The sequence below is a fragment of the Populus nigra genome, chromosome 5 (genome assembly GCF_951802175.1).
Source record: "Populus nigra chromosome 5, ddPopNigr1.1, whole genome shotgun sequence".
Lineage (NCBI taxonomy): Eukaryota > Viridiplantae > Streptophyta > Magnoliopsida > Malpighiales > Salicaceae > Populus > Populus nigra.
The window spans coordinates 1,868,108-1,891,036 of NC_084856.1; the positions used below are offsets into that span (position 1 = coordinate 1,868,108).

General features: G+C 35.0%; 4 protein-coding genes and 1 pseudogene across 5 annotated transcripts; 3 read left to right on the plus strand and 2 right to left on the minus strand.

Moving 5' to 3' along the window:
• Positions 1 to 1,363: 1,363 nt before the first annotated feature.
• On the plus strand, positions 1,364 to 2,042 carry LOC133694236 (uncharacterized; the record flags this gene model as incomplete). The annotated part of the gene is made up of 3 exons (XM_062115721.1): positions 1,364 to 1,501; positions 1,622 to 1,711; positions 1,811 to 2,042. Coding segments are annotated over 3 exons (297 nt in total), but the record flags the coding sequence as incomplete, so codon positions are not given.
• Positions 2,043 to 2,492: 450 nt separating this feature from the next.
• On the plus strand, positions 2,493 to 7,365 carry LOC133694238 (peroxidase 9-like; annotated as a pseudogene).
• A 701-nt stretch (positions 7,366 to 8,066) lies between these two features.
• On the plus strand, positions 8,067 to 11,055 carry LOC133695484 (26S proteasome regulatory subunit S10B homolog B). The gene is made up of 10 exons (XM_062117498.1): positions 8,067 to 8,268; positions 8,545 to 8,664; positions 8,776 to 8,912; positions 9,009 to 9,170; positions 9,330 to 9,416; positions 9,540 to 9,626; positions 9,711 to 9,848; positions 10,365 to 10,556; positions 10,628 to 10,726; positions 10,816 to 11,055. Exons 1-10 carry the CDS (start codon positions 8,157 to 8,159, stop codon positions 10,888 to 10,890), a joined length of 1,209 nt encoding a protein of 402 aa, XP_061973482.1. The 5' UTR covers positions 8,067 to 8,156; the 3' UTR covers positions 10,891 to 11,055.
• Positions 10,891 to 12,597, minus strand: LOC133695485 (uncharacterized). Its single transcript, XM_062117500.1, has 5 exons — positions 12,202 to 12,597; positions 11,946 to 12,086; positions 11,599 to 11,718; positions 11,347 to 11,442; positions 10,891 to 11,234 (listed from the first exon to the last, which is right to left on the minus strand). Exons 1-5 carry the CDS (start codon positions 12,418 to 12,420, stop codon positions 11,097 to 11,099), a joined length of 714 nt encoding a protein of 237 aa, XP_061973484.1. The 5' UTR covers positions 12,421 to 12,597; the 3' UTR covers positions 10,891 to 11,096.
• Positions 12,598 to 16,597: 4,000 nt separating this feature from the next.
• Positions 16,598 to 20,182, minus strand: LOC133694991 (uncharacterized). 2 transcript variants are annotated; one of them, XM_062116710.1, is made up of 6 exons: positions 20,048 to 20,182; positions 19,484 to 19,532; positions 18,980 to 19,400; positions 18,217 to 18,248; positions 17,158 to 18,123; positions 16,598 to 17,021 (listed from the first exon to the last, which is right to left on the minus strand). In XM_062116710.1, exons 3-5 carry the CDS (start codon positions 19,308 to 19,310, stop codon positions 17,173 to 17,175), a joined length of 1,314 nt encoding a protein of 437 aa, XP_061972694.1. In that variant the 5' UTR covers positions 19,311 to 19,400; positions 19,484 to 19,532; positions 20,048 to 20,182; the 3' UTR covers positions 16,598 to 17,021; positions 17,158 to 17,172. The 2 variants fall into 2 exon arrangements, with proteins under 2 accessions (XP_061972694.1, XP_061972695.1); XM_062116711.1 differs by having other exon boundaries at positions 19,484 to 19,528; positions 20,048 to 20,166.
• Positions 20,183 to 22,929: the final 2,747 nt, after the last annotated feature.

The window sequence follows — 22,929 nt, forward strand, 5'->3', positions numbered from 1 at the left end:
TGGATGCTTTAGCAATGATTCCATCTTTGTTCCTTTAGCCTCCTCCAGTTGTCACTCTCTGGTTCCCTAACTTTGTTGTTTATCTTGGAACTTAAAGGCCCACACTGATAAGATTAAAGTGTCTGCATTTTCTGAATTGTTTCAGCAAATTCAAAAGGATAAATTCTGTCAGCTTTATTAGCAATTGTTTAGGCCATGTAACTTGCCACAAGCAGAACTTGTAAAACCCAGTTTTGAACTTGCCTAGCTTTAACTAATGGCCTGAAAAAATTAGATCAGATGAAGTGGCTTTGTGATTTTCATGATAAATCTAGAAATTAGGTTCAACATGACAATCATTCCCCATAGCTTGGAAAGAGAAAACTGTGGGCATTAACACTGATAATTGTGTGGTCGTTCAAGGTTGCATTGGCTCAAATGGAATACCAGGTACCTCGGCTAACTAGAATGTGAACTCACCTTGAGCGCCAAGCAGGAGGCAGGGTGAAGGGCATGGGAGAGAAACAAAACATCTCATTGTGCAACATGAAGAGATTCACTTTCTGTGATATTTGAATTTAGAACTGGCAATTTATTTGCTGAATTTGTCTTATGGACTTTGTAATCAACACTTTCAATGCGCGTGCAGTTTATTTGACATGATCATCTGTCGCATTTTGTCCTGCTAGATTGATGTTCTTAGAAAAAAAGCTAGATTCTGTTAGAAAACGTAGAAAGCAGTACAGGAATAGGCGTGCCTCTGTACCTGTTACCTGTCCCTATAGTATCTTCGGTAAGAAAACGCAAAAACATCCTGTTATCTATCCTTCCTTTTCTTTTTCAAAACAGAAAGAAAACCAGAGAGTGCAGGGGCGGTTCTTTAGACCGACCGCTAACATTATAGGTATGTCATGCATTTGACTTCATTTAGGTTGGTTACACAAATGCTGGAAAGAGTACACCACTTCTTAATCAATTAACAGGAGCAGATTGTTTGCTGAAGATCGGCTATTTGAGACACTGGGTCCAGCTATAAGAAGGGTTTAGGTCAGTCCAACAAGTAAGGAAAAGAAAAGTCTTCGTTACAACTTGCTTAGGGCTTGCATAATTATGTTCTTGCAGAACCAAACAATTATTGATTTCCAATTTGTACTGTAGACTTTTTGCGTTTATGAAACCAAAACGTTTGTGGCAACCTGGCTTACAGAAGCTGGCAGCATTTACTCACATGAGATGCTCGTGTTGTTTGGTTTCTTCCATATGAAGAACGGGAATGTTTTTTCCCTGTGGAATCTTTTCCAATGGTTTTTCACTTGAAACAAGTAGATAACTTTTGGTTCTTGCAATGTTTACTCTGTATTGATAACATCATGGCCACTGCTGCTTATGGCATCTTGACAGGGTCAGTGATGTGAAAAAACTAAAGATGGAAGCAGAGAGAAAACAAGATGTTGTTTGCGTGTCTGCTATGAATGGCGATGGGTTACAAGAATTATGCAATTCAGTTCGGGAAAAACTGAAGGTATTGAGTTGGTGAAAACATTATGGTGTTTTTCGAAAACGGATAGTTCTGTTCATTCTTGCTACCTGGACTGGAGTTTCAACTGCACTTGAAAACCTTAACAATTTTCATTTGTTGTAGGATTCTATGGTATGGGTAGAAGCTTTGGTTCCATTTGACAAAGGGAAGCCTCTCAAGATCATACATCAGGTTCGAATGGTAGAGAGAACTGTGAGTATTTTCTAGATTGTTTTCATTTTCTTCTACGGAGAACTGATCCTCTTATTTTTTATTTTTGTCGTAAATTTTTCTTTCTACTCATTTGATTAGGAAAGTGGGACATTGATCAAGGCTCCCGTCCCCCTTCGTTTTGCAAGGTTGCTAACTCCTATGAGATAGTTGTGTAAATCATAACTCTTTAGCGTATTTGATGCTCTTGTAGAACTCCAAGTACTATCCATGCCATTCATTGTCATGTACATATGAATCATCTGACAGTCATTTCTTTCCTGTTTCTATGGGGGAGAGACCACCAATTTTTTTAAATATCCTTTCTTTTACACTTCATCCTCTCAATGAAGGCTTTAGCATATGATACTATCACGAAAGTTTCAGTATCTTCCCAAGTGTAACAAATTTGGAAAAGGACTATGGTTTTCTGTTTCGGCATGAATGTTTAACCACTGTCATTGCTGAAGTAACAGCTCATGTAATTTGAGCTGACCTTTCGTCAAGCAGCGGCGGCGTATAGGAAGAGTTCTACTTGTTGACATCTGAAATTGTCAAGGTTTTTATGATTTGTAGTCGGCAAGTGCTGATGTCTGTTGTACCATACAAACTATCAAGGGTAACAAATCATGATGATCGAAGAAGGCAGTGTGCTTCTTTGTGTTATGAATTCGACATTGCAAGACAAGCATGTGCATTATTTAGATAACGGAGAGGACCCAGTAAATTTTGCACGTAAGCCATGTTGGGCTGCTGCCTTAATGAGTAGTATTGCAACTCCAAAATGGAAATCTGCGTCTCCATATCGCTGTATAAGCTCTCAACTCATGGGCTAAGCATACAAGTAGAACGTGTTGGATGACTTGGACATGCCGTGAGAAAAGATTAAAATGTTATTATCAAGGGGTGCTGCGTCTGAAAGGGTCAAAACGTTGTAGATTGTAGTTCTATAAAGCACAAGCTAATCCACTAATAGTAATTTTTTAATTAGTCATCTTACTAATATTTGATGAGCTTTGAGGATTTGAGATCCCTGTGGTTGTCATTTTTCTGGAATGGACTAATGGTATTTCTGTAACCCAACTACCCAAGGGCCAGCCGCCAGGGACATAGCCATGCCCATGAGCGCTTGAGCATAATAGCCGAAAGGAAATTCCTCTTATATCATTGGCTTTCTGTAAAGTGAAATTTAGTTTCATTGTCACTATTTTTCTCCTCTCATCAACAACGTTGCTAGCTCATCCTGGTTTTGGCTGGGGTGGTCCTTTTGGCGGTGGCTCGTTTGGTCTGTTCACTGAGTTTTATCAGTTTTCATGCCACCAAGCAAATGACACTGTTATGTCAGTGTTAAGAAAAGCTATTGCAAAGGACTCCCGGATGGCTGCCTCTTTGCTAAGGCTGCATTCATTCATTCTTCTCCTTCTGCTCCTCCTCGTTTTACACAATCTGTTACCTTTTCTTTGAAATTTTCGTATCATATGGCCTTGAACAAATTTATAAGCACTTTGTTACTTTATTAAATTGTCATGTTATTGATCAGGCAGGGCTGTGATGCATCATTATTGTTAGACGATAGTTCAAAGATCGTGAGTGAGAAGAATTCAACACCAAACAAGAATTCCTTTGAGGATTTGAAGTGGTTGATGACATCAAGGCTAAGTTGGAAGAAGTTGTTAGTATAATGGAGACAAACAATGCCCTACCTTTACTATATATACTAGTGGGAACAACTCATCTCCCACTCAACACAAAATGGAAGCACATGGTGGGAACAACTCATCCCACTTAGCACAAAGTGGAAGTTCATGGTGGCCATGATCTCTTGCTCCCAGCTTAGTCTATAATTAGACACATTGAAGAGCTGAGGCTTGTGTGCTAGAAGAGAGCGTAGAGAACAGAGAACAGAGAAATAGAGAGAGCTAGAGTGAGTAGAGTTGAGTTGAGAAGAGTTTTCTCCTCCTCCTTATTTGTATTGTTTCTTTGATTGATTAATACAAACCAGTAGCTTTGTGGAGTAGACAAGTTGCCGAACCATGTAAATGTGTGTGTGTTTGATTTTTGGAATTTCCCAACAACTGGTATTAGAGCTTATTCTTGAAAAAGAGGCGTTTGATCCAAACCTAGAAATAAAAGTTCTCAAAACGTGTTTTTATACATACCACATTGTAGGTGAAGAAGATATACATCCCATGGTGAAACTCCAACGAAGAACCGACGTCCTTCATGCCCGCACACGCTAACATGCGTAGACATCAAGACTGCCCACACGCACCACACGCTCCTTCTTCGCCCGACAACCTGCAACTGAACTGGGTTGACCCGCCACGTCATCAGCCAGTCAGCAGCAATTCCGCACAGTCATCAGCCACGCTATCTGACCAGTCAGCTCATGCCACGACATCAATAATTCCACACGACTGTGACACGTCATTTATGGTTGGCCCAATTGCTTACGTGTCTGACACATCATATTAGCCACATCATCATCTTGAGGTTTATCCTGGTGTGCTGTAAACTTTATTGCATCTGACACGCGGCTTCATCTGCATCGTCCATTGATCCAAAAGTTTGATTGATAAGATCTGAGCCATCCAAAGTCCGATTTGGGTGATTTCAGAGTCGTTTCCAATGTTTTTTACTATTCTAGACACATCTGTAAGGTCAAATTTAGTAGATTTAAATTAAAAAATTATTAAAAATGACTGATGAATAAAGGTTGCTGGAATTAAAAAATTTGATGGGACAAATTTTGGATATTAGAAAATGTAAATCGAAGACTATCTATATGGGAAGAAACTTCATCTTTCTTTATTGGGGAGCAAACCAGAGAATATGCAAGAAGAAGAATGGCTACTTCTTGATAGATAAGTTTTGGGCATTATCCGGCTATCCTTATCAAGAAGAGTTGCTCACAACGTTACAAAAGAAAAATCTACTGCAAGATTAATGGAAGCCTTGTTTGGGATGTATGAAAAGCCATCAGCAAATAATAAGTGCACCTGATGAAAAATTTATTCAACTTGAAGATGATCGAAAGCACCTCTGTTACACAACACCTCAACAACTTTAATACCATCACAAATCAATTATCATATGTTGAGATTGAGTTTGATGATGAGATTCGTGCAATCCATCTTGCTAGCTTCACTTTCAAGTAGTTGGAAAGGTATGAGAAGAGCCGTGAGTAACTCAGCTGGAAAATCCAAACTGAAATATGATGACATCCGAGACTTGATTTTGGCTGAAGAAGTGCGAAGGAAAGACTCAGATGAAAGTTCAAGTTCAGGTTCAACTCTCAACATCAACACTCAAGAGAGGAGACAAGATAGAGGCTTATCCAAAGACAAATCAAAATCAAGATACAGAAGTAAAAGCAAGTTTGGACCCAGAAAGCAGGTTGAATGTTGGAATTGTGGCAAACCTAGGCATTACATGAGGAGTTACACAAAATCGAAAAAACCTGAAGCTGATTCTGCGAACGCTACCACAGATGAGGTACAAAATGCTTTGATTCTTGCTGTACAAAGTCCAATTGATGATTGGATTCTTGATTCTAGTGTTTCATTCCACTGTACACCACACCATGAAATGATGCAAAACTATGTTGCTGGAAATCACGGTGTAGTCTATCTGGCCAATAGATAACCAATGGATATTGTGAGTATATGAGATGTGCAAATCAAGACAATGAATGGATCTATATGGAACTTATAAAATGTAAAGCATGTTCCTGGATTAAAGAAGAAGCTGATCTCTGTTGGACAACTTGACGATAATGGTCATTCAATCCTTTTTTCTAGAGGTATGTAGAAGGTATCGAAGGGAGCCATGGTTTTGGCTCGTGGAAAGAAAACCAACACCTTATATATGGCCACAAGATTTGCATATATTATTACCTCTACTAAAGCAGAAAATCAAACACACACATATTTAGGTGGTTTGGCAACTTGCCTACTCCACGGAGCTACTAGTTTGTATTAATCAATCAAAGAAACAATACAAATAAGAAGAAGGAGAAAACTCTTCTCAACTCAACTCTACTCACTTTAGCTCTCTCTATTTCTCTGTTCTCTACGCTCTCTTCTAACATACAAGCCTCAGCTCTTCAATGTGTCTAATTATAGACTAAGCTGGGAGCAAGAGATCATGGCCACCATGAACTTCCACTTTGTGCTAAGTAGGAGATGAGTTGTTCCCACTAGTATATAGTGGAGGTGGGGCATTGTTTGTCTCCATTATACTAACAATCTCCCACTTGGAGACAAACAATGAAATTATCTTTTATCCTTGAAGACCAACACAACTTCAGTTTATCCTTGAAGATCGTGAGTGCGAAGAATTCAACACCAAACAAGAATTCCCTTTGAGGATTTGAAGTGGTTGATGAAATCAATTCTAAGTTGGAAGAAGCTGTTAGTATAATGGAGACAAACAATGCCCCACCTCCACTATATATACTAGTGGGAACAACTCATCTCTCACTCAGCACAAAATGGAAGCACATGGTGGGAACAACTCATCCCACTTAGCACAAAGTAGAAGTTCATGGTGGTCATGATCTCTTGCTCCCAGCTTAGTCTATAATTAGACACATTGAAAAGTTGAGGCTTGTATGCTAAAAGAGAGCGTAGAGAACAGAGAACAGAGAAATAGAGAGAGCTAGAGTGAATAGAGTTGAGTTGAGAAGAGTTTTCTCCTCCTCCTTGTTTGTATTGTTTCTTTGATTGATTAATACAAACCAGTAGCTCTATGGAGTAGGCAAGTTGTCGAACCACGTAAATGTGTGTGTGTTTGATTTCTGGAATTTCCCAACAGAAGCATGCTCTCAAACTGTTCTTATACGGACATTCTCGTCTTGGCAGCTCGTGCCTCAACTGTGCTAGTAAGCAAAATCTCCAATTCTCTAACCTTTCCTTGGCTTATTAACCCCTTTTTCTACTAACAAACACTGGTTGTTGTCATGGTACAGAGGAGTGGACCCAATTGGGAACTCCCATTAGGAAGAAGGGACAAAGACTATGAGCCTGAGTGGCTCAAACAACAACATTCCCACTCCCAACTCTACTATCCAAAACCTCATAATATTTTTCAAGCGTCAAGGCCTTAATGAGGCCAATTTTGCTACTCTCTAAGGTTAGAATACATACACATCCTTCAGCTATAATTAGTATCTGTTTCCCATCCCTTCAGAACAAATACACATTAATAATTATTCTGAATCTTTTGATTAATTTGAAAAATGCCATGTTTCAGGAGGGCATACAATTGGGGTGGCAAGGTGCGTGACCTTCAAGCAGAGACTGTAGAACCAAAATGGAAATAACTAACCAGATCAGACTCTAGAGAAAAACTATTTTGTTAGATCTGAAGTCAGTGTGTCCAAGATCAGGTGGAGATTATAACCTTTCTCCTTTGGACTTGGCCTCTCCAGCAGAATTCGATAACTCTCACTTCAAGCTCTTACTTTGGGGCAAAGGGCTTCTCACTTATGATGAAGTGATTTATACAGGAAAGGATGGCAAGACTATTCAGTTGGTTAAGAGAAATGCTGAAGATGAGAGCCTATTCTATGAGCATTTTGCCAAGTCTATAGTTAAGATGGCCCTCTTACAGGTTTTAATGGTGAAGTTAGGAGGAATTGTCGTCTTGTTAATTAAAAAAAAATAGCAATTGTAAACATGTGAAGAACATATTGTTTTATATGTATTGTATTTGAGCTTTAATTATGGTGGAATCTGATTTCTTTCATGAATTAAAGTGTTGCAACCTACAATAGATGCTAATTAGTGTTGTTTTAATTTTTTTTTTGAGTAAATTCAATTCCTAGTTTTTCTTTTCTAGATAAAAATTAGTTTTAACCTTCTTATTAGCTATTAATTGCAGTTATAAAATTTGGTTTAGCTTGACAATTCAATTTAATAATTTAAATTTTAACTTGTAGCATGTTTTATTTAAAACCAGAAATTTTTTTATCAAAATAATATATTTTCATTTAAAAAAACAAAATCATATCATTTTATTTTCTAAAAATCTTGAAACAAAATTGATAACTTAAATTTTGAGTCATTTTTTTTATAATTATGCTCCTAATTATAAGCATGACTTGAAAAGGGATTTCAAATAAAGTTTTACCTCTCTTTACTTTTTTTTTATTAAATTTATTTTCTACATAAATACATTTACCTATTCTTAATTTGCTTTAAAAAAAAATAAAGAAAGAAACATAAAGGACTAGCCATCTTTAAGTTGGGCTGGGTCGCCTGTGAGTCCAGCCCCATCTACTGGTTGAGGAGACTGCAACGACGTCGTTTGGCTGCTGCCCAGCAAGGATACGGAAAATTAAATTAAAAAGAAAGAAGTGACCCCGGCTTCAAGTCAGCTGCGGTGGTTCCCTTCCTCGATAAAGAGAACGTTACTATCTGACGTCCATTACCAAGAAGAAGAAAAAATGGCAACCATAAACAACGACGGAGAAGACGCAGCACGACGTCGCAATGCAGAGGCGGAGTACCGCAAAAAGTTACTCCACCACAAAGAGCTCGAATCCAGAGTTCGATCTGGTCAGACGACACTCCCTCTTTAATCATTTAAGCTTCAAATCATTTCTTTAATTACTTAATCGAAGATCTAATCTGATTTCTTAATTGTCCCCCTTTTCCTCTTATATATCTTATTATTAATTACCAAATTTAGGATTTTATTATTGTTTTCTATCAAATTTGCCTGTAGAAATTCAGATTAAAAATTGATTTTTTGTAGATTTATGTTCAAGTCGCGAGTTACTAATAGTATGGGTAACGTGTGAAAATGTTGGTTTTGGTATTATGTTAATGCAGCGAGGGAGAATTTGAAAGCTGCAAAGAAAGAATTTAACAAAACCGAAGATGATTTGAAGTCTCTTCAAAGTGTTGGTCAGATTATAGGAGAAGTTCTTCGACCTCTTGACAACGAACGCTGTACGTTTGCCTCCTCAATCTTCTTTTGCTTGCTGTGTATATTTATAATTGGTTGCATCGTGTGCCCGATAATGCTAGTCTTGATTGCCTTTTTTTTTTTTAATTTGTTAGTGATTGTTAAAGCTAGCAGTGGACCTCGGTATGTGGTAGGCTGCCGTAGTAAAGTGGATAAGGAAAAACTGACTTCAGGAACCAGAGTGGTTCTTGATATGACTACGCTTACGATTATGCGTGCTCTTCCGCGTGAAGTAAGTCATTGTGGCTTCTTTAGAACACAGTTTAATGCCAGATTTTGTAGTGTGTCGTGAATGGTGTCCGATGTTGTGTGTGTTTTGGGCTGACAGGTTGATCCAGTTGTTTATAACATGCTGCACGAAGATCCTGGTAATGTGAGTTACTCGGCTGTTGGTGGTTTATCTGATCAGATTAGGGAATTAAGGGAATCCATTGAGTTACCTCTGATGAACCCTGAGCTTTTCCTTAGGGTGGGGATTAAACCTCCCAAGGTGATCATGCTACTCTTTTCCTTTTCTGCTCTACTTTCCTTTACTGCTTGGGTCAGTAAAAACTGGGATGTGGTAAAATAAAGCTATTGGCAGTATCATGCCCTGTGTGAATAAGGTAGATTAATTTCTATCTCATATTTCTTACCCTTTTTGTTTCAGGGTGTCCTTCTTTATGGACCTCCTGGTACTGGGAAGACATTGTTGGCTAGGGCCATTGCGAGCAACATAGATGCCAACTTTTTGAAGGTCAGATCCTGTTACCTAGTTTTTACATGCTCACACACACATAAAGATATGTGTGTGTGTGTGCTGTATCGCTTGGAGTTGGCTGTCTGCGGTTAACATGCTGTACTTTTAAATTGGATTAAGGTTGTTTCAAGTGCCATCATTGACAAATACATAGGAGAAAGTGCTAGGTTGATACGAGAAATGTTTGGATATGCACGTGATCACCAAGTAAGAGTCTTAGTTTCGTGAATTTGTTTTATTCTGACTAATTTATAACTCCACTAAATATACAAATTGCTTTTGTCTCTCTAGCCCTGCATCATTTTCATGGATGAGATCGATGCAATTGGTGGACGCCGTTTTAGTGAGGGAACAAGTGCTGATCGTGAAATCCAAAGAACATTGATGGAGTTGCTTAACCAACTTGATGGATTTGATCAGCTTGGGAAGGTAAATTTGGTTAATAATCTGATTCAACTTTGCATTTTGACACTAAACTGAAACTATCCTTCGAGAGTTTTTTTTTGGAAAGATAGGTGGGGTTTTTCTTTTTTTATTATTTACAAATACATATAATGGGTTTGCTTGGGATCTTCTACATCTTGCACTTCTTTCGTATCCTGTCCAGTTTGGTAAAGTCTTGTTCTAAGCTTGTTATTGTTGAGGAAGTGAGTGGATATCACCATTGGGTTTGCATGTGACTAGGCCATTGCAGCATCCAATTCATATGACCCTTCATAATCCCTCTAATTCCCTGTTGAAATTTGCGGGCCTTTTAGTTTCAAAATAAATCTCTTGTAAAAATGTAAGTGTTAGCAGCTATCTATATCTGTACCATATCCCTGCTATCCACATCTTTACCAGTTACTTTCATGTACTAGTTATCTATATACATGTTTAGATGTTTAAGTCATACAGGTATTGAATCAATTAGGGGTGAAATGAGTATTCAATTTTATGTTGTAGGTTAAAATGATAATGGCAACGAACCGCCCTGATGTTCTTGACCCTGCACTTCTTCGTCCGGGAAGATTAGACAGAAAGATAGAGATTCCACTACCAAATGAACAGTCAAGAATGGAAATCCTAAAGATCCATGCTGCTGGAATTGCCAAGCATGGAGATATAGATTATGAGGCTGTTGTGAAACTTGCAGAGGTGAGTTAGCGGTGGTTTTGGTTGTTTTGTACATTGACTGTTCATTTAAATGATTGTTGCGATTATATCAGGGTTTCAATGGAGCTGATCTTCGTAATGTTTGCACGGAAGCTGGGATGTCAGCAATCCGCGCAGAACGCGATTATGTCATCCATGAAGATTTTATGAAGGTAAATTTTAGCATGTAAAAAATGTGTTCTTGTGCATGGATTTGTCCAATTTATGTGCTCCGTTTCATATTGGTCGAAATTTATTGCAGGCTGTACGGAAGCTCAATGAAGCAAAGAAACTCGAGTCTAGCGCACATTATAATGCTGATTTTGGCAAAGACTGATTCATTCTTTCCTTACAGGCCATGGATTTTTATTTGACATGATATCTTCTCACAATGCCAAATTTCTTCTTCAATTACATCTTGTCTCTTGTATTGGTTTTGAACTTCACCCGACAAGTTTACTTGGTTATTTGAATGACTAAGCCGTTGCAGATTTAGAAACTCTATCACCTCTAGATAGTTGTGGTTTTCTTTGTTATACAAAATCATTGAACTTTATTTAACAACTTTTCAGTGTAGACAAGGTTCTTAGATGCAACCCTTTTGGTTAGCTTGTACTTCATCATCCCGGCAATCTTGAAGAACCAGTAAGCACTAACCAGCTGTAATCCCACTGCCATTGCCTAAACAACATTAATGTGATTTTAAGCATCGATAATGACGAGTATAATATGTTATGTATTCATTTAGTCCGAAAAAAAGAAGTGAAAACGTAGAAGTATTGTCCTTTGGTACCTTGATAACGAGAGGATTGTCGGCTGTAAGAGTCACCCAAGCAAGGTAAGGCCCAAAAACCATTCTTGCAAACGAGAATACAACTGCAAATAAGATCTGTGCAGCATTGCAACACCAATCAAGATTTTTAATTATATTGTCTGTGGATATTAAAGAATTACCAAGTCGTTCTAACAGCTGATATGAGATTAAGATATACAGAAGTCAGTAGCCACATCTGAATTTTAAATCGAGGCTTAAAGGGTAGCTTACATCAGCAGCCAAATTAAGGTCAGTGTCCCGGTAACCAAGCTCCTTGAGAAGTTCTCTCAGGTGAAGGAAAGGGCTAGAGATCTCTGTTATGCATAGGGCTGCAATCAATTCTGATCCACACTATACACAAGGACCCAAAACACAAGAGGGAAAAGATAGAGATTAAAAGCTCAATCAAAAAATAAGATTCTTACAGCTTAGAGAAGTGCTCAAGATGGAAATCTGTATCGTCTCAAGAGCAGAAAAACACAGTTAGAGTTCTAAGTTTCAAGGCAGTAACAAGAAGGTTAGTTCATCATCTTAAGTACTATAACTAATCAAAAACATCCGAGGGAGAAGATGAGTACCTTCCCATAGGCAAGGCCTACTCCTATTCCAACAATGCTAACCAAATGGTGTATCGTGTTGTCAATGGTGACTCGCTTGTCGAATTGACAGCATATCAGATCATAAATGAGATAAGAAAGGGAAACTGCCAGGGCTTGCATCTGCCCAGTTTCAGAGCATCGACAGGAATATCAAAACTATTCTTGAATGGATTTGAAGCAAAAGAAATAATCTCAACAGCCCATATTTTGAAAGTAAAATAACTGCATTAATTACCTGACTGGGTGAAGGTCTCGAAGCCAGAGGACAAACTGGGCATGTCCAGTCTTCAACAGAGAGAGAAGCAAGTGTAAAAGCTAAAGTTGCATGGACCGTAGAAACAAGGCGATTGCAGAATTCAAAAGATCGCTTTGGCAAGAACTTTCTAAAGAGATAAAATGCTGTTGTCCATGAAATGATTCCCAATGTGATTATTCTTAAAATACGCTCTTCCATTTGCTGTCCCTCTTTCTTTTCTATCAAGAATCGCTCAAAAACAACACAGGATAGTTCAAAACCTCTCCTTTGTAAACAGAAGCTGGTCAAAGATAAGACAAAGAAGGCGGACTGAACAGTTCGGCAAAGCTAAATGAAGTAGACGACAGGTAGCAAATTTAGCACAACCTTAACTGCATTATATAAATGTTCAAGGACGTTCGGAGAGTAATTATTATCATTATGGAGTTGAATAATTAAATTGTGACGATGTGTAGGTGGGTTGATGACAGACAACATTGATATCTACGTAGGCAGGGGGGTGGGGGCCTCCTCCTCCTGCAAGACATTTTAATGGGGCCTCCTCCTCTTCAATACATTTTAATTTTTTTAATTACTGGATAATTAAGTTCTGAGGAGATGTTATATTTTTTATTTTAAAGAGGTGAGCCTTGAATTAAGGGTGATTTTACTTTTGATTTCTTTTGAATTTACTCTGCAACTACGTGGGATAGAAAAAGGGCCACCAATTTATCTTTATATAAATCCTACAGTTGATAAAAAATATAAATAAAAACACAAATTATCAGGAAAAATTTTTTATAAAAAAATTAAAGCAAAGCCATCAATTAATTAATTTTTTATTAAATAAAATAAGGTAATTTAAATTGAAAATCTAATTTTGTTTTGTTTTGAGATGTTTGTTAATAATTTGATGATGTATTTTTTTTATAATTTTATCTTTTTTGCTTTTTTTTTTCTTAGATCTGCTAGTTCTACCAATTGTCTTTTGAATTCTTATTATAGTAATTTTTTTGTTTCTAATTAATTAGATATATTTTATTAGTTTGTTTTGATTATGCTTGGATTTATTTTATATGTTTTGTTTTTAGTAGAGCCACCAAAATTATTAATTTTTTCTTACAATATATGTTTGATTTTAAGTTGAATCATGAATAAAATAAGAAGAATTAATTTTTTTAAAAAAAAAATATTAATAACTCACAACCTACTAAACAAGTTTTTTCAGTGATGAAGATTGTTAAAACAAGACTTTGCAGTCGGATAAATGATGATTTTCTTGCAAATTATTTGATTGTTTATATAAAAAAAGAAATTGCTGAAAGATTCACAATTGATATGATAATCGATGATTTCTATTCTATAAAAAAACGATGAGCACAATTAAAATAAATATGTAAGAATCATTCTTTATTATTTTTTGTTTTATTTCAAAGTTTATCAAACATAAATAAAACTTAACTTTAGCTAGTGTTTCTTATATACTTTGTATGTTTATATTTGATAGGTATAAATACCAACAACATTAAAGTGATAGACATATTATGAATATGCAATTAACTTCATTACTTTAACTCAATTTGATATTACTCCAAACATTTTACCTTATACAAAGATCATTATATGTTTAAAATAAATTATTTAAATAAAACTAAATTATACAAATTTTATTTTACAACTTATATACAATAAATTAAAATAAATATTATATCTTATTATATTAATTTCAACCGCTCCTAACAAATAATCCGGATAATGATGCCATTGCTTGCCAGAATAATCAGTGAGTTGCCATTGCGTGTGTGGATCCAGGGCGGATTCACGTTGAACTTAATCTACCAAATGATGTTGATGCTGGCTTGGCGTTTGGGGGAAGAGGTCAAGACATTAACCAAAAACCGTAGCCTATTTCACCATTAAAACCTCAGTTTGAGGAAGGTTGTCATTTTGAAACAAACGAAGTAGAGAAAACTGTTTCCTATTTGTGAATCTGTGGATGCTAATGAAACGCGTCTGTATAGCGTTTGTCATGTTCGGCTTGGAAGGGAAAGTTGGTGAGCGAATTAATCAAGGTTGGGAAGTGGATAGGTGGGCAACCTGACACTTAATATATCATGTTATTTAGCTGTTCATTACGTGTTTGAAAATATATCTGTGATAGTTTTTTAAAATATTTTTTATTTAAAAATATATTAAAATAATATGTTTTAAAAATTATTTTTGATATTAGTATGTTAAAATAATCTAAAAATACTAAAAAAATATTAATTTGAAGCAAAAAAATTAAAAAAATTTTAAAGTACTTTTAAAACAAAAAACAAACATGATCTTACTAGTTTATAGTTTATAAGCGTATGTATCTAAATTCTTTTTATCGTGATAAAAAAAATATTTAAATTGTAGAGAATTAATCAAGGGTTAATTTCCAATATGCGTATGAAGAGAGAACTAGGAGTGAATTCTTCGTCCAATGGAAAACCCATTTCACTGCAGTTCATGAAGTTTCTGAACCATGCACGGATGCTCATATCCAAGACTGAAAGAAGAACAGGTTTAATGTGTGTGAGAAAGTGCCTTTGTTTCTCTCGCAGCTGCATTAACTCATGGAAAACCCATTCGCAGCTCCGCCTCTTCTGTCTCAACAGTGGAGCGAAGAATTATTGCAGAATCAATTTTGTTTGAAGCAAAATTAACCAGGAGCTGCAGGTTCGTAATTTATAGATATTAAATTAGATAATAAAAGATCCAACCAAATACCGTAGGTCAGGATGGCCGAGTGGTTTCTTTAAATTGTTTATTTTTAAAAAACAGAATCTACCTAATCTAATGGTGGAGGATTATTAGTTAAGTATTGTCTTTAAAACTCAAATTAATGGACAGGATTTTGTCAATTTATTAAAGTGAAAATATAAGGAATATGAATCCAATAACAAGGAAGAAATTATTCTTCAACTGAAAAATCATATAAAAATTCAGGATTCAAAGTTTTATTATTGAATAATCTTCTTCTATTAATATGCCTTGAAAACAGGGATTACGACATCTTGAATATATTTTAAACTAACCTTTATAAAATAAGAATAATTAGAAACTTAACTATGGAAGATAAATCAATAATTTTTAGATATAATTTGGAGGTACGTAGAAACTTTCTAATCAAATTTGAGTTTAATTCAATATTAAAACTAAAAGTGATAAATTTTTTCATCAAAACAAATAATATATCTTTTTGGACTTTTAACATATCCATATAGTCCAAATACATATTTGCTAGTCTTATTCAGGTAGTAAGTAAAATAGGTTCATATCCAATTTATAATAAGAATCTCCTGCATTAGAGTTTCTTAACTTGAGAAACCAATTGAGCGTGCTATTTGTTAGATTTTTCTTACCGAATTCTTATTTATTTATTTCCAAGAATTATTTATTTATTTATTTATTTATTTACATTGTAATATTTTTATTTATCTTGAAAAGATAAATAAATAAACAAAAATGTTATTTTTTTGTTAATTTTTTATTAATTTATGATTTTTTTATTATTTTTCTATATGATTTTTTATTTTGTTTTTAAAAGTCAAATAAACCCTTTAGAAGAAGATAAGCTTCATGTAAAAAAAAATATAAAATCTCAAACAAATAAATCAAAACTTTCATGAAACTTTAAGTTAAAAAACCATATCTATGAAAAAAATACACAAATTGAATCACGTTCCATCAATAATTTTATCCTTCATTGATGAAGTAAAAAAATAAACACTTCTTTTTAAGATTTACAAAAATAAAAAGCACTTTTTCTATGATAAATAAATAAATAAACAGTTAGCTAAAAATTTTAAAATCATGAATTAAAAAATAACCAAAAAATCATTTTATTATTTTTTCTTTTATTAAAAACTCCAAAATTAAAAAAAAAATTAAAATACTAAACTATTATTCATGGAAATTTTTGAAGGGAAGGTCAAGCGGACAATTTCTCGCCACTTTCAATGATTTTGTAAACATAAATTGTTTAAACGCCTGTGAGTGTGAATTTGTGTTGAATTAGTTAAAAATTATTCGTTGCATTATCCTTGTCTTAACTGTTTCAAGAAAGTGTCCTAAATTCAAAATGTCATGGTCATGGGTGATAAACATTTCAAAAATCTTGGGCAACTCGTTTCCAAATTGATACTCCCATTTACATTTCATTGCTGGGAGGAGCATTGCTTTTATGGATCTCTTATTGACCGTTTGAGAACACAATTAAAACCACATTTTCTATATATAAAAAATTGATTTTTTTTTTAAAAAATTTATATATATTTTCTACTGTTTTTTTAATTATTTTAATATATTTCTAAATAAAAAAAATACTTACAAAAAAACATTTGATGCTACAATTCTAAACACCCCATGGCTAATTTTGTGCAGCAACTTCACATAATAGAACTCGCATACCAAAGGCATGGCGATAGGTACAACTTACAAGAGTGGGATAAATATCCATCGTACATAAGAAATTATCCTAGCATTGATTGATGGAATATGAAAGTGCAGAAAATTATCAAAATTCAGTCTAGCCCATGGATAGCAAAATCAAGGGCTTCAGAGATCAGATGGATGATCCTAGACTACATCTGTAAATGGATTATCTGAATCCTATTTTCCTGTTTCTTTTTCAGAAAACTAGAGCCGAAGAGAGGGCGAGTGAGGGACAATGACTGTCGAATAGGCAAGACAAGGATTTGAATAGAACGAATGTGCTCAAAGCCTGAGTTCAATCACAGCCTTCTCCTTCAATCATACAGGATTGTCACATCTCCAGCATTTCCAGTCAACTGGGAAAAGGAAAAAATATAAGTTGAATAAACAGGAAATAGAAAACTGTGCTTGTTAACAAACATAGACTGTGTTATAGAAGAAACCTATGACATACTAGCATGGCAACTGAAAAAATGAGATAAAAATTTTCACCTCAAACTAGTCAAGTCAATCTTTGCGATGTCTTGCCCAAAACCCTTTTTTCTCTGAAAGGGTTCTACTCCATTTGGACCTAAATGAAAAGTGTCGCCTCAAGAATGGCTTCAAGGAGGAGCTTGCTACACTAGAACTGGGATCCATCTTTGCAGCATCTCTGTCTTGTATGGCATTCTTCTGTTGATAAAAATCATCAGAATCACTATCAAGGTAACTATCAACGACTCGGTTTCTTGATATCTTAAGGCTTTTTGCTTTTAATTCTGCTTCTGTTTTTAAAGCTTTTTTGGACATCTTCAAGACTTGCTTCTCTCCGCCCTCACATATTGGGCATGCAGGATCATACTTGTCAACCTCCGGTGTTGTGGCCTCCAAGCACTCTGCATGGTATACATGACCACATACCAGCATAGCAACCACTGGGAACTCATGGGTGCCAGCAATTCTCTGGCTACTCCACACAGATTTCTCAGTCAAGAACTTTGAGCAAGCTCCGCAAGCTTGCGGATCTAAGGAGGGAGAATACGAGAACCTACTGCTACATCCACTTATTTTTCCAAAGCCAGCGCCAAAGTGCTCACTGTCAAAAGACCACCTCCCTCTTTGTGAAGAGGCCACAAGCTCAGAGAAGGTTCTCATGGACCACCCATCTGAAGATCCACCATGGGATTCCACTGCTAAGTCATGGCTGCAAGTGGAGAGCACAAATGATGACCTTCCTTCAGACAAAGAATAGTTATTTGGTGATTTTAATCCCAGGATTCGACTATCAGAAATCTGTCTTAATAACCGGTGACCAGGTGAGCGACGAGCCCGTCTCGATGGGGTTGAGTTGGGAGGGAGTGGATGGCCACAGGTTGGTAAAGGATCAGCAGTAGGTGTTGAAAATGATGACTGTACAGAATAAGCAATCTTCGGTAATGGCAAGTCTGCAATATCAGGTGATTCCGCCAAGCTCTTCACCTGAAATATTTTTAAAACATCGTGCAATCAGCAAGAATAAACAAACAAAAGCCTCCTCAAACTAATTTTGCATCTCAACCGGTTCAAACTCACTTCCATAGGGTAATTGCTTTCCATGGATAGATCTGCATCAAGAAAAGGAAAGTGTAAAGCAAAACATTCCAAAGGCAAGCAGGAAAGGAATACTGTCCAAAAAACTGAGGGGCTTGCAGCAATGTGCAAGATAACAGAAGTAAGCAAGTAGAGGACACTCCATCACAGCATCACTGTAACTGAAGTCCTCTAAACTGCAAACAGCAGGTGGACTCTGCCAATCCAGGGATGAATTGAAAGTTTAGGTGCCTTACTTGTAAGATATCAATGTACCCAGAAAAAAAAAACAGAATGAAAGCTTACTAGAAACTTGATTTTGAAAATCAGCTAACGAGCATGGTGTGAAAGTGCTACAGAGCAATTAGGAGTAAAGAAAATGTTTGATGAGATGAGAAACCATAAAAGTCAGAAGCACATTGTGAAGATCAATATCTAAAACTTGAATAAGATGCAAATAGCTAGCTAGCATGTCAAAAATGATGACATGATTTGAGAGCAAGACATGGAGTGTATAAATTTTCCACTTTTTGACAATCTCTGGCGGACTCTTTTCCTTATCTATGGATAGGAGGAGGTGCTTAAGAATTCTCGATACTATTGCTTGGTGAATGCAATAAGACACTTATTTCTGTTCAAATGAAAGAACATGTGGATTTCTGAAAGAATTTAGAATGGATTACAATGGATATTCAGTTTTGCAAAAGAATTTACTTTTACATTAAAGAAGAGTAAACCAAACAAAGACAAAATTGCAAACCTCTACCTGAAGGTTGAGTCGTCAAATTTACACCCATTCCTTCATGAACCGGCGATTTCAAAGATATAGGTGTTCCAAGGCTCTCAAGTGGGCTTAACCCATCTGAAAGATTACCTCTGTCAGAACCTAAAGTCCCCTTCATCTCCACACTAACATCTCTGCTGACTCCACGAGACATTTGGTACGAGGAGTCCTCAATTTCACCAGCCACGCGCCTTCTGTTGTCCCAATGAAAACTCAATGTTGGAGAACACCCGGCATTCCCATGCAATGCTCGACATCCAGTCCCGGTGGGAAAATCATTATCTCTTGCAGCTACACAACAAGCTGCTCCCATGTTCACTCAAGTATTGCAGGGACTATCTAAATCTACAGAAAAAGCAAACCGCGAGTAGAAGCTTGAAGCGGAAAAGAAACACTCTAATTCCTGTTAAAAGTATAAGTACACATCATCAGCATCTACTAATCCCGAAGCAATTCAATAGCAGAAATAAATAATCAAATACCAACCTCAAACCATGTCTCGACGCAGAGTTATGCTACCATACCATCTACCTTCCTGAATAAAAACATGTCAGGACATAAATTTCTTACAATCTAACATTCAAATGTGCAACTTATAACCCACTTCACCGACAGCAATCATCGACTAAAAAAATATTTTGTCCAGAAAGACAAATGAAGGGTTCTTTTTCTTCCATTTATTAAATTAAATCTCTAAATCCAACACTTAGAGATCCAATAAGCACGTTAATCAATTCAACACAATCAAATATTCACCAAACACATCAATCTCTGATTAATCCGCAAGCCAGAAAAATTCCATCATTATTTGGGGAAAATAAGGAAAAAAAACACATTGTGCAGGAAACATCATTACATGGATTAAATGTAAAAAAGAGAAGAGAATAAAATAAACAATAAAATATCAACTCGTTGAATTAGAAACTTAAATAAACAAACCTAATAATCCACGAAAAAAATTGAAACTAGGGTTTATGAACTCTTTTGTTTCAGAAGAAAAATCCCTAAATCAAAAAACAAGGCTAAATAGTTACAGGAAGGAATTCTAACCGAAAGTTATCGATGCAGAAAAAGCTTCGTCGTTTTCTCCTCCACAGTGTCGGTCAGGTGAGAGAGAGAGTGATGAGGGAAAAAGAGAAGGGAAAAATAGAGTGAAAGAAGAAAATGGTAGAGGATTTATAAGACACTATGTATTAACTATATATTTAATTAATTTAACGGCGTTAGATAGCTGCGTGAAATGCTTGGACTCGTGCTTCTTGGCATTCCAGACAACTGTATTTTTTATTTTATTTTTTTTTTTAGTTTTGAAAGGTTAATATAAAAAATAAATTCAGTAAAATATTATTTTAATATATTTGTAAATAAAAAATAATATCTACCGCGCTAGACACGACAGAGAGGAAGTGTAGAGAGGCGACTAACGGTGTTAAAATGGAAATGATGTGTGAGTGTGACTGCATAATTAGCGAAGGCCGTATGGGGAATTGTGCCACATATGATGTTTTTGCTTTTGAGTGTGTGTGTGTTCTTCACTTTTTTGGGTGTTTACTTATGGAGGGCGAAACAGTAAATGTATAAAAAGAGAGACTGCTGTCTGTGCTTTTGCTTTCTTCTTTACCACGCGGAGTGCGCACTACGTGTTCTCGCCTCTTTTCCTTTTAGTTTCCCTTGCCTTTATGGAAAGAGAGCGTTCAACTTTTTTTTCCTTCACATGTAATTTCATCGATATTAAGAATAATTTACAGAATCGTTATCAATTTTATGAGATATATTGCAGGCATCGGATTTCTTCTCTCGGGGATGAAAAGGGCTTGGCATTTTTTGTTTTAATTATTTTTCTTCAAGACAACCTTCTAATGGATTTTCAAAATCCTTTAAATTATATAAAAATAAATAAATTACTATATCATTGAATCACCATATCATTTTTTTTTGTTTTTTTAAACTGCTAATTCCTCGGGTTTAGATCACATGTTAATTGAATCATTAAAAACTTGATCAGGTTGATTGTGTTTTATCGAGTCAATGTTTGATTTGATATATTAAAAACTCAACCTATAATAGATATAAAATTATCGAGTCAACTATAATTTTATATCTTGAATTCATAATGCGATCCTTTGGTTCTAAAAAGGATTGCCCGCCTTTGATGGTGAAGGAAGTTGATGATACAGAGTATCGATTAATGATTTTCTTCGTATGTGTGATGAATTAAATCCTCATTAAAAGGGAGGGGGTGGATTTTAGGAAAGATTTGGGCAAGGAGGGAGAGGGGGTGTTGATGCAAAGTACACGAAGAGAGTGTTGATTCTAACAACTTGTAAAGTTGTAATTGAACTGAAAGTTCTTTTATTGATCCATTCGTTTGGATTAAGGTGGTCGAGAAGCAAGCACATGTACTTGTGCTAGAGAAATAATGGTGAAACAGTTGGGGAGATCCCAGATCGCATCACTGATTAATTTAGCTAATAATGAAGGGCATTGATCTAGCTTTTGAGATCATACCCCAGCAGCTACTGTTTCTTTATTTTCCCTTTTTATTTTTATTTTTATATGAAGCCATTTTTTTTATAGTTTGGGATTTCAATTTTGACAGGAACAACGTAAGAACTGGTTAAATCAAGGAGATGTCAGTTGTTACCGTTTTCTTACCAGTTCATTCCCCGCGCTACACCCCCCCCACATCGCGAATAAAGGTGACGGCATTTCTATCGATAAAATTCTTAATTCTAATAAAAAACTTTACACAGGCGCTCAGTAAAAATAAATTGAGAATTTTATTTCGAAGATTGAATCCGAAAGTTGAGATGAAAATATTATTTAAAAAAACGAATCTTAATTTAAAATTAAATCCTGAAAATTTTAATTGATTTTATTAATAAAATCAATTTTTATCTTATCAAATCAAGTATTAACTAGATTTCAAAACTTAATTTTAATATTGTGAAACTTTATCAAACAAAAAAAAATCAAATCAAATTTCAAGACAACCTAATATAAAACTATTAAACTCAGAGTAGAAAAAGTGAAGTGATTAAAACTTAAAAATAAACATAAAAAAGAATAAATATTACAAGTAACTATTATGGTTTCACTACTCGTAATGTATTGTGTTTTTTTTTTATGTTGCATTCTTATTAATTATTATTTTTATATTTTTTTAATCTTGTATTGCCTCATGTATTCACGATTTCAAATATTATTTTATGGTATATTAAGTATTAATTATGTGAAACTGCACTAAATTTATTAAATAAAAAAATAAAATAACCCAATAAAAGAAACATGGTTAATGATAAAAAAAAAAATGAAGTTTAGGTTTTTTAAATGGAAAATAAAATCACTCATTTGAAAAACAAAGACTTGCATGAAAAAAAAGATTTGGATGAAAATAACAAAGTTGAGGTGAAAAAAAAAAGACGAGGCTTGCTAAATAGAAAATAAAAGGACCCAAATCAAAAAAGAACTTGAATGAAAAAAAATAAAGCTGAGGCGAAAAGAAAGAGAGGTTGAAGCTTATTAAATCGAAAATAAAAGGATTCAATTAAAAAGAAATAACTTAAATAAAAAAATAAAAACCAGTAAAAAATCCTGAGATGTTTCACTGAATATATTTTTCATCTCAACTTTTTTTAATTCTACTGATGATAATGATGATAAAACACTATGAAAGATTTTTATGGTACATGAGATGAGAAAAAAACTAAAAATTTAAATAAATTAGAAAAAAATAATTAAAAAAACCGAATTGTAAAAAAAAAACTAATTAAACTGATTAAAATTTTGAAAAAACCGACCGATTCGATTCGATTTCAGTTTATAAGCCTAAAACTGAAAAAACCGAATCGAACCAAACCCAGACTGAAAAAAAACTAAGTCAAACCGGAAAAAACAGAGTCAAACTGGAAAAAATCAAGCTAAAAAAAGAC

Coding starts and splice junctions, on each gene's coding strand:
- LOC133695484 (XM_062117498.1), top strand. CDS start 8,157: ATGGCAACCATAAACAACGACGGAGAAGACGCAGCACGACGTCGCAAT. Junction 8,665..8,775: donor ACCTCTTGACAACGAACGCT/GTACGTTTGCCT, acceptor TTAATTTGTTAG/TGATTGTTAAAGCTAGCAGT. Junction 9,417..9,539: donor TAGATGCCAACTTTTTGAAG/GTCAGATCCTGT, acceptor AATTGGATTAAG/GTTGTTTCAAGTGCCATCAT.
- LOC133694991 (XM_062116710.1), bottom strand. CDS start 19,310: ATGGGAGCAGCTTGTTGTGTAGCTGCAAGAGATAATGATTTTCCCACC. Junction 18,249..18,979: donor TTTGACGACTCAACCTTCAG/GTAGAGGTTTGC, acceptor TTCTTGATGCAG/ATCTATCCATGGAAAGCAAT. Junction 18,124..18,216: donor AAAGCAATTACCCTATGGAA/GTGAGTTTGAAC, acceptor AAAATATTTCAG/GTGAAGAGCTTGGCGGAATC.
- LOC133695485 (XM_062117500.1), bottom strand. CDS start 12,420: ATGGAAGAGCGTATTTTAAGAATAATCACATTGGGAATCATTTCATGG. Junction 12,087..12,201: donor CGAGACCTTCACCCAGTCAG/GTAATTAATGCA, acceptor GAAACTGGGCAG/ATGCAAGCCCTGGCAGTTTC. Junction 11,235..11,346: donor ACAATCCTCTCGTTATCAAG/GTACCAAAGGAC, acceptor AATGTTGTTTAG/GCAATGGCAGTGGGATTACA.